At 40.5% G+C, this 13649-nt stretch overlaps 1 protein-coding gene across 2 annotated transcripts in view; it reads right to left on the bottom strand.

The window, feature by feature from the left end:
• Positions 1 to 2142: 2142 nt before the first annotated feature.
• LOC148016512 (myosin heavy chain-like protein) overlaps positions 2143 to 13649 on the bottom strand; it is a 36010-nt gene continuing 24503 nt past the window's right edge. For both annotated transcript variants that reach the window (XM_087664212.1, XM_087664213.1), the window contains 4 exons: positions 11216 to 11320; positions 2871 to 3059; positions 2668 to 2777; positions 2143 to 2520 (listed from right to left, as the gene is read on the bottom strand). In XM_087664212.1, the coding sequence (XP_087520338.1) occupies positions 2430 to 2520; positions 2668 to 2777; positions 2871 to 3059; positions 11216 to 11320 (495 nt within the window). In that variant the 3' untranslated portion in view covers positions 2143 to 2429. The remainder of the gene's footprint in view (positions 2521 to 2667; positions 2778 to 2870; positions 3060 to 11215; positions 11321 to 13649) is intronic.

Genomic DNA, 13649 nt, shown 5'->3' with positions numbered 1-13649 from the left:
TCCAAGGATTGATTGATTCTTCTTACAGAGTGGCTTCTATTTCTTAGATCATTAATCCAACCTTTATTATAGGTTGTAGATGACATGTGTATTTTAGTCACCTTGTATGTGGATGACTTGATTATCACACATATGCAAAAAATTTCTTCATGAAGCCTCTTCCACACAAGTCTATGCTTCATCATATGAGGTGGTTGGGTCTCAGACCCTCCCATGATCCAAGAGGGGCATTAGCATACCATTTAATTATGTCAATCTATCATCTCCTTGTGAGCTCCAACAAAGCCTGATGGAGTTATTGGAGCTTTGACTATCATTTCCACTCAATTTAGTACACATTTCCTTTTTTGTTGGACTTTAGGTGTGCATTTTCTTAATTTGCCAAGTGTGTGCCGATTTGGAAAAACCCTATACGATGCGATCAACCCCCTTGAGTGTTGTGATTTTCCTTGTAGCTATCACACCAATATTTTTGGTGCATTTATTTGTCTAGATTTTATGCAATTTGATTGTAGTTTTTTGCATTCTTTTGTTGGTCTAGTCAAAACTTGGAGACATTGACTATTTATAGCCCCATATGGCAACAAATAGACATCTTTCTTTTGCAAGTTTCTATTAACTACATACTCTATTTTTTATGTCGTCATCATTTCCATGATGGTCCAATGCCCTCACTGACGCTTTGGGCTATGTGCAATGAGTGATTAGTCCATCATTGTATTCAACTTTCTTTCTAGATTCAATGCAAAGTTTTCTTCTATTCCTACCATCTATTCTATTCTCCTTTTCTCTTAGACAAGAGGGTATCAAGCATAGGATTGGCCACCATCAATGATAGAAAACCAACAAGACCAAGTCGTAGAGGAGCTTCACCTTCAAGGGGTATTTCCTTGGATAGAGCATTGATACACAATCAAACGAGACGCTCACACCCACCTAAGAGGAAGCCTAGACACCCTTATCATAGACAAATCAGGGCTATTAGTGAGCACCACAAAAGACAGATGCCAAGACACCTCAACCACAAAGAGCTATATTTCCACTTGAGGGAGATACTTCGCTAAGGTAGAGAACAGTCCTTCCATTTTCTTCTTTCTTAGTATTATCACTTATGTCGGCACCACAAGTATATTCTTACATAGCACATCACCTAACATCTAGTATCATAGGCATATCTTTTATCTTTTAAGAAGAGAGATACATTTCACTGTATATCGGCCTTTTAGAGACCTTAATATACTCCTTTCTTTCTTTTTTTCTCTATGTTCATGTTCTTCTGTTGCGCAGTCTCTCAGTTTCATCATCCAAGGCTGCATCGCCACAATCTAATCCCAAACCTTTTAAGTGCAAGTTGTATGCTGACAACCCAGACTCGTAAGTAACATCTGCTACTGAAACACAGAATTTGATGATGGTATTGGAGCTAGGATAACTGGAGAGTATCAGAAAAGTGCAGGAAACGAGTTGCCGCAAGACAGGGAAAGACTGATGTCACCTAGTGCTACCCATGAAAACATAGCAGTTCATTGGCTCGAACTGCATATACACTACCTTAAATACTCTAGGGTGGTTGCAAATTGCATCCGGAATGCTGCCACAATGAAGGCAGGTGTGAAAACTGCTGCAAACACAACCTCCTACTGTCACAATCACTTCGGAAGCCAGCAGCACAAAATGCTGCTGCACTAGCAAATACAATCAACTGTGAAGCCTCCAGTTGTGAGAAACACAAACCTGCACTGCAACACTTCCAAGAATGGCAGGAAATGCCTTCCATTAAAGCTTCAATGACAAGGATGAAGGCTTGAACATACCACCCAATGATAATTTCTAATATAAAAACTTCCCTTTGACTTATTACCACTATGGGCACCCCTTAAGAAATGACCCTTGGAAATTTCTCTTTTTACTTCTTATTGTAACTCGCTACAGATTTCCCATCCTTTCATAGATTTCCCATTACTAAGCTGAAAGCTTATGAGATAAGAGTATGTACATGCATATGTATGTGCACTGTCCATAGTCAATGTCAAACAAGCTGTTTAGTGTTCAAATCAAAACTAGGATAACTTGCTCGTCTCTTTATATGGGTGCTTGAGACTATTTATATAGCCAAGCTGCTAATAATTCATACAACTACAAAAAGGCAATGTAACAATTGATTATCAACAATTTATAATACAAGAGAAGAAAGAATTTTGTATGTGCTAAAATACCCTATAATGCTGAAGGGAGCACATAAAATAAAAAGGAGGGATCCACAGCTGCCTCATGTCTAATGGCAAGGCATATGATGAGCTTTACTAGCATTTTGAATGCCCATTACGAATAGCAGAACACTTTTTACAGACCTAAATTTGAAAGGGCTCATAACTGTCTTCCTGACAGTGCACAAACCCAGATGTCAGCTCATGTTACTCTTGTCTCTTCTAGACTTTCTGCAATACATCCATACGAAGCTCACCCTGCTGCTTTATTTGTAAAAGTCTGCTTTCGATGTTTCCAAGTACTGGCTTGTAACTGCAAACATAGACAGATAAATGGAACAGTATAAGAACAAATGCATTTGTGTTTCTATCATGTGAGCATTGGCATGAATTGATTTGATGTTCTTGGCCTGATTAAAGGACTACTTCCAAAAAGAGAAGCAACATAGCTATTGCTTACAGCCAATTCAAGCCAAATATTTGTTGTGTTGCATGATTCAAATTGGCTGAAAGCTGCAGAACTTGAGCATTTAAAGTCTCAGCCTGCCTTTTTGCCTGAGCTAACTCCACCTGAAAATGATTTAAAATTCAATAGATTAGTTTCTTCAGTTCGATCACCAGCTACTAATAGCCTTTATGGTACATCAAACAGATCAATTCAACCTTCAGCTTGTGGTTCTCATTAGCGTCCAATGTCTTTGTTGACAAATCTTCAGTGGGATTATTATTTCCAGCATCTGAAAAACCTTTTCCTTCTACTGAAGGTGACCAATTAGTTAACTGAGATTGTGCTGTTCGAAGTTGATCCAGCTCTGCCCGCAGTAAAGCATTTTGCTCTAAGCACTGTTGCACCTGCAAAAGCCCAAATGTGTTAATAAACATCTTACTGTATACTTGAGAACCTTTAAACACCATATTCTTGTGAAAGGGACAGCTACGCTTTGAGATCCACTATGATACAGCACAATATAAAGCAAATGTTTAGTTGGTTGGTTGATTAGAGTGGAGTCATGGATGGATAGATAAAGAGAGGGAGGTGGAATGGCAAACATGTGCATGCATCAATTGGTCAGTGTGTTGGACACGCGCGCATGTTTGTTTGCTTCATTACTGGTTGAATTTGTCTAAATTTGGTCTTGAATGCTAGCTGCACTATGTGCTAAATGTCGACAATCTCCTTTGGAAATTGGGTAGTGTCTCACTGGGATGTTCTGTTTGGGCATTTTAAGACTAGGCAAATTTTAGGGTCATCCTTTTTCCAGTGAATTGATTATGAGTTGGGAAAAGATTCTCTTAGATCTTAGATGGACTAGCATACAAACTCAGCAAGCTTACTATGTGCGCCTTGAAAGCAAACATAGCAGTAGATTGTTTGATATTCCTTTAGCTCTTGAAGAACCAAGGAGAGCTTACTTTATTGCAAAAACAGGACTTTGTTTGCATTCAAGATGTTGTGGATAATGATGGTAATGTGATTTCCTTTGTTGCTACATCTGCTCATTATATATTGTGCATGCATTTTAAACCACTCTGGAGTAAAATACAAGATTTTATAAGAATGTTTGACCCAGTTCCTCTTTAGCTTGTAGGCTGGATGGAATTTACAATGTGCTTCATTACTTGTCAGACCCTAGATAATTGCAGGACTTCCCCTTAAATCACGTCTTTTCTTATGGAGTGCTTGGTTGGGGTTTTGCCATCCAGACCTGCACTTGCTTGGAGAAGATTGTAACTTCTGTTTATGCACCATGCTGCGCCAACTGCAACAGTTCCACATATTCTCTCATTTTATCTTTATTCTTATAATCTGACAGATAGATTTTTAGGTTATTGGAGGTCGTGTTTCCTTTCTCATTGTTTTGGCGAAACGCTTTTGGTTGCCTCATATTATTCCTGCTCCTTTAAGGGCATATATACCTATTTTTTGCCAGGATGAGATTTTATATACATTGGACCATTTGGAAATCTCGTAACAATACTTCTACCCTCTTTAGGAGATCTTTGCAGCAAACCCTAAAGACACTAACAGACTTAAAGATATTGAACAAAACTAGAACAGTTCTCTTTTTTCAATGTTTTTGACTTTAGTTATGCTCACACTGAACATAGCTATATTGGTATATTAGTATACTATAATGCAATACAATAGTTTCATCCAAAAGACTGTGTGCACGCACTTTTGTTTAAAATGAGGTTGGTTTTTGCTAGAGTGCATTTAAGGATCATATCAACATCTGCTGTTTTTAAGTTTATTATCACTAGACATTGAATACTAGAGCATGCTAATCACTTTTGGAATATGAATAGGGTAGGAAAAAGGTGAAAGCCAAACTAAATAAATTGGAGAAATATGCCGTCTCTAAAACAAAGCGTTTTCTTTTAGGGATGTATTACCAAAGTTCTTGAATTTGGTAAACAAAGAAATAACATCGGCCAATTGTCCTAGAATACATGTAGAGGATCCACTACACTGACCATTCCACACTTCTGACTCTAGGATGGGCGACGTGCACCATGGTTGATATGTGTCTTGATCCTTTATTATGGTTTCTACTAACTAGCTGCTTATAGCTACTATACAGTTGGCATGTTCATTGTCCATGGACACAAGTGTTGAGAAGTTGAGCTGAATACATGTAGAGGACCTACTATGCTGACTGTTCCGCACTTCTGCCTCTAGCATGGGCGACGTGCACCATGGTTGATATATGCCATGATCCTTTATTAGCTACAATACAGTTGGCATGGTTATAGCACTAGCCTGGCTATTTTGATTTGTATTCGCAGTTAAAACTTAAATAGGTCTTCTAACATATATACGAAGAGAGGAGAACAACATATATCCTGTGTCACTTCCATATTCTTGTTACGATATCAGAGCATGAATTGTGCGCAAGAAGCCAATGAAGAGCTTGAGGACCAGCAAGCAACAAGCAAGGAAGATGCAGGCATGGGAGCAAGCAGTCCTTGGTAAAGATTGCTCTCCATTCTCTCCATTGTTATACAAGCACCCTTAAGGATGGCAAGCAAGGGAAGTGAAGCCGCTATCTTGGATTGGAACACCACTTGCAATAAGAGAAGTTTACCATCTGAGGTCATTTTGGGCCTTGTTTGATCCCCAAAACGTTTAGACAATAAAATTTTTGGGTTTTCTGATAATGTACTTGCTGTGCACAGATTCAAGGATTTTGGATGTCTGTCACTGGCTGTAAAAAACTTGTCCGCTAAGGTTTGTATTGGCTTTATGCTTGGTAATCAAGGTTTCTACAACAAATTGCAGATTTACAATTCTTTGTTGTGCTTGTTGAAAATTGTTTGAAAACTCGTCCTAGCTGGACCTACATTTTCAGCAAATACCAGATCTCTACTCACAAAAACTTTGTTTCTAGAGGGTTGATACAAGCGGCACCTCTTTCTTTCTACACTTCAATGTATGAAAATGCATTTAATAGCTTTATCCTAAAGCTTGTGTCTCTTTGGCTGTCATCCAGCATTGCTTTGAGGGGGAGCTGGGAATCATTGACCCGAAGTATCGGAGCTTTGGCCCTATGGGGCAAGCTAGTGGTACAAGGCCTTATTCCAAGAAGTCAAACATGGAAAGTCCTCTAGGAGGGCTTTTAGGAGTGCAAGCTGCGGCTAGTCCATCCTTAAGGTGGATCTTCATATCAACTCAAATCATGCCACCAAATCCTCCTTCCCACAGCTTGCTATGGGTTTGGCATGGCCTGCACAAGGCCCTTGTTCAAAGGACCCCTGTTTGTCAAGAGGAGCCCTCATCTCCATTGGGCTGGCCAAGAGGCTGCCCTTGGGGCCTGCTCGCACTGTTAGGGTGTAGTGAGAGGTTTACAAGATGGTGGATCAAGTGGTTAGGGGGTTGGCTGTCAGCATAGAGTTGAGTCTAGGAGGACAAAGAATGATACAGCGATCCTACAAGTGTGGTTGGATCCTCCTGTCAAAGAGCTAGTGCAACATGGAGAGGTTCAGGCAGCTAGGTTCTCACCAATGAACATCCCCTTGCAGGTGGCAAGGAGTGTGGGTGGTGCCCCTCATGATATTCGCTTCACAATGCAGGCTAGTGGGCGGCTAGTCCTAGATAGAGATCATCAAGATGAGGAGTTGTTAGCTATCCCTTAGGAGCACGATCCATGTTATTAGACATATCTTGGGTGGAGTTCCAAGAGTGGCGCCTCTAGATTTGGGAGAGCCTAGATGAGCTGGAGTGGGACCCTAGAGAGTGGCTTTGGCCAACCACAACAATTGCTAAGAAGCTACGAAACCACCGATGTATCATCTTACATCTTTCAAGACAAGATTGCTTGTTTGCAAGCTATCCAAGTGCGAATATTTTCAAACGAAGCTTTTGTATCTCAGATACTTTAAAGTTCATCTCAGTTGATAGCATCTGAATTGATCCTGAAAAGATTCAAGCTATGCTAAATTGGCCTATTCTGAGAACCATAAGGCAAGTGAAATTTTTTTGGGTTTTACAAAATTCTTTCGGAAGTTCATTAAGGACTATGCTCATATTGCTAAACCCTCAACACATTTGCTTAAGGTTATCTGAAGCAAGAAAAAACATGTTTGTCCACTAATTGTTTGGCCTAGTAAGTTCAATCAATGTTTTCAAATGTTGTAACAGTTGGTTACTATTGCATTGATGTTGTAGATTATTAATCTAAATAAATCTTTTGAGGTTCATACGGATATGAGTGAATATGCTATGAATGTTATTCTTTATCAGGATGGCCAATTTGTTGCATTTGAGAGTTGTAAGCCCACAAACATCTAAACATGTTACACTACTCAAGAAAAGGAATCGTTGGTGGTCATCCATGCACTTAAATTTGGTGTCATTATTTGTATAATTGCCCGGTTCATTATTTGGATTGACCGCCATTTGTTACAGTACCTCTACGCAATCAACCAAATCTCCTTGGCCGCAAGGAAAGATGAGCACAACATATGCAAGAGTTTGACTTTGAGATCGGTTACTAAAAGAACCCAACTAATCTAGTTGCCAATGACCTTAGTTATGTTGAGCTAAAAATGCATTAGCTTGACTTAAATGGTCCCATAACATGCTTAATTAATGAAGAAACCACCTTATTTTAAAAAGAAACGTGATCCTAAAGAGTTACTATATCCCACATGCAAAGCCCTAATTTGGATGCCCCAAACTTTCTATAAATAGCTATGCAGCCCACCACTCCCTCTTCATCTCGTTTTTGCAAGTCTCAAGTGTTGTATCTATGTTGCCCACACCCCGGTCGCAGAGGAAATTGTGGTCAAAGTCTTACATCGTTGCTTGCTACCATCTGGCGCCAGATTCTAGCCTCCATTACCCACATCCAACTGTCGCCTGTTACTCCATCATTGCTAGACTTACATCTACTACCAAGCATCCATTTCCAACTCTTGTTGTCATCAACCAAGCTGCATTTACAATCATTAGGGGTCTCTGAAACTTTCGCCATCATCCAGGTACTGTCGCTTTGCGCTGACTGTCTGCATTTGATCTCCTCTCTCCTCCACAGGATCATCTACATTGTCACCCACCTCTAGACTATTGCATTTGCCATCTCAACTATTGTCAGCTTTCTCTCTCCTAAAGTAACTATGTTTCTAGTCTTTCTCTCTCCTACACTACCGTCTGCACTAAATCCAACCTTCCCTAGCTGTGTTTGCTAGTGTTCGACATACAGAGGCTACCTTGCTGCATTTCAAGATCCCTTCAGAGTACAACACACTCTCTAGCTCATAACGTTTGCCTTGATACCAAAGATACAAGAGTTCGAGATTCAGTATTCACTACATAGTGTGTTTACTGCATGAGCATTGTATATTCAATATTCACTCACTTCATTATTCATTGTGTTCACTATCTCTGAGTTACCCTAACCCTAATTGTGTTTTGTGTTTATCAGTTTGTGCTTTGTCGTATGATTGGTCTTGTGCATTTCTTCACATATCGGACCCCTAAAGTTAGCACCTCGTCCTTTTTTAAAATTTCAATGGATTTCTCTCTCTCTCAAAGGCCATTGCTAAAACGATGCTAAAACGATCCTCACTTTGGTAGGATCTAGTGATTAGACCAAGATGAACCTAGTAACCACGAAGCTTTGGCAATTTGAACACCTCAAAGTTGGATCCTAAAAGAAAGATGATGCAAAAGTATTCCATTTATAATGAAATACTATTTAAACAAGACAAAGTGTATGTGTCTAATGATCAACATATCTATAAAAGATTTTATATGTGTCATGACAAACCAAGAGAGAGATACACACACCGGACTTTGACCTTGGTTGCTCACTACTTTTATTAGCCACACATGAAGACTTTGGTGGAGCCTTACATGCGTGAGTGGCCACAGTGTATGCTTAAAGCAGAATGACATACACAAGCAAGAATGTTACACCTTTACAAATTTTCGATTGTGGAGTCTTACGTGCGTGAGTGACTGTAGTGTATGCTTAATAAAGTAGAATGGCATAAACAAGCGGAAATGTTACACCTTTACAAATTTCCGATAAGAAGTGGAGTAGCATTTCTATGGATTTTGTAGTAGTTACCTCACATGAATCAAGGTCATGATGTGATCTAGGTCAGAGTCGACTGATTGGAAAAAATAACTCAATTTATTCCCACAGAAACAGCATCAAAAGTAACAAGTTGGATGGTCTCTTTGTTGAGCATCTTTATAGACTTTATGGTGTACCTAATGAAATAGTCAATGATCGAGACTCTTAAGTTCACTAGCCATTTTTGATAGACAATTTTTCCAAAAATTGAAAACTCAATTATCCATGACATCCTTGGAGTATCCTGAGAGCAATGGACAAACTAAGAGGACAAATCAAACTATGGAGGATATGCTATGTACATATCCTCCACAAACAATTTGATTGGGAGTGTTATCTTTTTAAGATTGAATTTTCTTATAATAGTGCTAAGCATTCAGCTATTGGCTATAGCTTGTTTATATGTATGTATAATTATGAGCCAAAATCATTGATTGTCGTTAAGCTTAAGGGGATAAAAATACAATCCAAGGTTGACTTTCTATATGATATGTAAGAGATGTTAATGATTGCCAGGGAAAGCATTAAAGTCTTATGCTAACCAACAACATGCTCCTCAAGAGCTCCAAGAGGGCACGTGGGCTTACATTTAACTCCCTGACTTCAATTCAATAACCACTAAAAAGTGTTATAAGTTACATTCAAGGTATTGTGGTCCTTTCCAAATTACAAAGAAAATAAGTAGCATGTCCTATGAGCTTGATTAACCTCCAAAGATCCGAGTTTACCCAGTATTCCATGTGAGTCATTTCAAAGAACAAACAGAGCAAGGTATATTGATAATTATAATTAAGGAAGTCTTGCACCTCGAAGACATTACTCATTACGTTCCACTTAAGCTCGAATTGGTTCCTGACCATAGGACTAAGTAATCCTATCAAAATATTTATCCCAAGTATTTGGTCAAGTCAAAGAACCGCCTAGAGGCAAAGGCTACTTGGAAGTCCGTACTTTCATTGAAGAGTCGTTTTACCCACTTGTTACATCCTCATATCTAAATGGACACTAAGAGCATTGATCAAAACAATCATGAAGTAACTAAGTGCGAATATACCAAGGGCACGGGGCACTTCAAGGTTAGTGTCCTATTTATAGGAATCAAGGCCCCATTGTGCTCATTATTGTGTATGATCACCACTCTTGGACTCTTGGCAGACTCTTGGCCTGTAGGCTAATATTTCTATACACTGCGATGGTGTGGATTGGTGGTATGAGATACCAACTCTTCGAATGTGATTGTGACCCAGTGTGCCGCTAACTCCCAAGCTCGGAGGTGAGCCTATTTCACTCTATGGCTGGGCGGTGAGTCTAATATTCATCCTCTATATATTCATGGATATAGCTTGTGTCATGTCTCTTATGCACGTTGAATCCTATGTGGACATTTCAATAGGAAGCCTCACAAGGTGACACATTTGGAAGGCATGCTACAGTATGATTTTTGGTGACAAGAGCCTCTCAGCATACACAATCTTGGCAAAGCTCTGGACATCCATTATCCACTCACTCGATGGCCATTGGGACTACCTGCAAGGCAATACGACATAAATATCTCGAGGAGATGGAAATGAAGATTGCAAGGTATAACATAGGCAAAACGCTTCTGTTATGCTCAGTCTAAACCATAGATGTGGTAAGTCGACTTCTCCGCATCAAATGATTGGGGGCTAGCCTACCCCATGAGAATTAAATGAACTATCTTGTGCTCTCCACCCTCATCTCTAACCAATCTTTTAGCTATGACATCACTGCGCCCATTAGATAAATAAAGAAACCTAGCTGTCATGTCTTCTTGAGACTTTACACAGGCCAAGTCTCCATGCCAGAAACGAACATCAGGGATTTGCTGCACCGACTTTTAGCAGGGGAACCATAATACATCAAGTGGAAATACCAAAGACAAAAGCTATTTAAGTCCTTTTCAGATTTCTCAACAGATTGCCATTCATTTGCATACACATGCAAACACACACACAGATATACACAAACTTTTTTCCTGTATTGCTAGGCTGTGCACTACAGGGGGCACTTGGCCCTGTTGCAGTCACAATGAAGATAGTAGGCACATTTCTCCACTAATGGGATTTTAATTCTCAATTCCCCCACAATGGGGGTGGGAAATCACACACACACACAATTTTTTCTTTTTGTCAAGGCAATGTTCTTATTATGTGAATTTACTACAAAGGGAATGATACTATCAAGGATCTCAGCACTACATAACATTTATGGGGCCATCAACACCACCAAGCGAAGCACAATCATCATTGATTGTTGTAAAGAACCACCCCCCAAGAAATACGAGAGGCTGAAAAGATGAAGACCCAAAAGCGTCACATGCACATGCATGTGCACACACACATGCAATCACCAAAAGTCAAATCTGCAAACAAGAGATCATAGGGAAGGGAGGACTCCCATACTTACTTGGCGCTCCCATTGAGCTGTTAAGGACGAGGCATCTTTTACACATGCTGTAAGGCTGCTATTCTCGGCGAAAAGCCTTTCTATTTCCAGAGACTGATCATCAATCTGTCACATAAATCAAACTCTTAATTCCTTGCACATGATGGTTAATCAATCTGTCACAAAAATCTTTATTTGCAAAAACTGATCATCCATCATATGTGAACCAAAACCACTACAAACAGATCAAATTAGATAAGAAATGAGGCATACTGGTGCCAATCATACCGGTACAGCCACCACTGCAAACAGATCAAATTAGATAATGAAATAAGGCATACTGGTATGGTGCTACCAATTCATATTTAGAAATCCCTGACTTTACTCTTTCTTACACAAGATGCATGCCTGGGTTTCTTTTCCATTAAAAGAGAGAACTAAGTACAGAATGAAAAATCAGAACCATCTTCAACTTGTCTACACACTGTTCACAGGAAAGTTCACTTTCTCCTTGGTTTTACATGGTTTCTTTCCCTTTTCTCTCACCATCTGTGCGCAATTAGGCCTCTACCAAACTCATTAACTTTGATACTATAATTGAAAGACCTAGCAAGCCTTATGCAAATGCTCGAGACAGGTCAGACCTTTAGACCTGGGCTAGGAAAGCTGGCCTATCTAAGGCATAAAAGCAAAGCAAATACTCAAGCTTCTGTGTTATATCAAATAGTAAACAAGTTACAAAGCTGAACAGCTAAGCTCCCCTTCCTCATCCCTCCACCTTGATATCTCTTAGAGGCTAGGCGGTCTATTAGTTGGTTAGTAAGGCCTGTTATGGGGCCATAGGTTCTTTGCTCGTGTAATACCTTGGGACCCTCGTGTTGATCCACCTACAACATGCATGTCTTACTGAGTTTGTTTCATCTCACACACTCCAATAATAACTAGGGAGAATACTATATGTTTTCTTTTAGGTTCCCATAGATAGAGATATCAGAGTTTGATGTCGAACAAGTGATAATACAAGAGAGAGCTAGAATTAATGGTACTTGCAAATGCTAAAGATCACATTCAATGGGTTCTAGTAAAGATCCTTATTCTTTGCATTTCATAGTGCAGCAAATGCATCTTCAAATATCCAATTTGAAAATGAAGTTGAAATCTGTAAAGGCAGAGAGGCAATTAGATGTGTTACAAATGGCATGCTCAAGAGCACTCTAGCCACAACAACAAAGGTGAAAATGAGAGAGGGATATCAAAATTACTAAAGAATAATCACCATGATAGGTTTGAGTTTGATTTTACAAGATACAGATGGAAAAACTAATGTTTCAAATTTAATGTGTTGCGTGTGAATGCTCTTACAGGCAAGGACGGCATGATACTATATCCAACTTTATATACTTACACAATGGTTTATCAACTTCGACTTGGAATATGCAAGAAAAAAATCAATAATATAATAGTCAAAAGATTGAGCTTACAAAAGAGAAAATTATGATTTAAAACAAAGAGAAGGTTGATAAAGCAATGATAAACAGTTCTAGCTTTGAAGCAAAGAATATTGTGAACTTTGATTTGGTTTCCAAGACCCTCTTGGGGATTACAATGTTCATAAAATGTACTTTAATCAATAGAAATCTTTGTTTCCATAGAAAAGGTCTCTCCATCAATGCGTGACCGGAGCTCCTGCCGTCGTGTCACACTGCTGCCCACCCCCACCTACTGCCCCATGGCGCACTGTTCCCCCACATAGCCCCCCCGCGCACTGCCCCCGCCTGCTGTCCTGCACCAGCTTCCCCCCCCCCCCCCCCCCCCCGCCTCCTCCGCCCTGATCCTCCGCCTCGCGGCCCCAGCCCCATCCAACAGACCCACCACCCACGCTGTGCCCGTTGTGAGCTGGCCTTCAGTGGTGTCCAGCACCTCCCCCACCGTCAGAAAACAGCATTTCCCCCCTCCTCACCATCGCCCCCACCCCTCCCCTCAAGTTGCTCCCTCCCTCTGCAGCAACTCCCCCCCCCCCCCCCATAGCATAGCAACATGATTAGTAGGTTCTCAACATGGAGCCCAATGGAAACCTCTGGTTAGACGCCGGTGCATTCTGTGAGTGCCCCCCAATCAAACACCTTGCACATCGTCCTCTTTGAGGAACAGCTCTTATCCGTCCATGCCATAGAGCTGGAGCTGAAAGAAACAACGATCTTTGGTCACGTCGTAGGACACTCCCCATCTAGGGCCCAGCTTCGAGATTGGCTTCACTCCACGCTGCGCATTGGCACAGCGCAGATCACGGAGGCAGTTCTCATGGGTCAAGGGATCTTCATGGTTCGACTCACCTAACCAGACGCAACCCGTGAGCTAGTGGATAGCTCACCCTATGCTTCCATGAAGGGGGTCATTTACATGGTTCCCTGATACAGTGGCCTCCCAGTGGAGACATTCGCGCTCCATAACAAGT

The sequence above is a fragment of the Lygodium microphyllum genome, chromosome 23 (genome assembly GCF_053477565.2).
Source record: "Lygodium microphyllum isolate KBCC chromosome 23, Lygodium_microphyllum_v1.1.10, whole genome shotgun sequence".
Lineage (NCBI taxonomy): Eukaryota > Viridiplantae > Streptophyta > Polypodiopsida > Schizaeales > Lygodiaceae > Lygodium > Lygodium microphyllum.
This window is presented reverse-complemented; position numbering and strand designations above follow the sequence as displayed.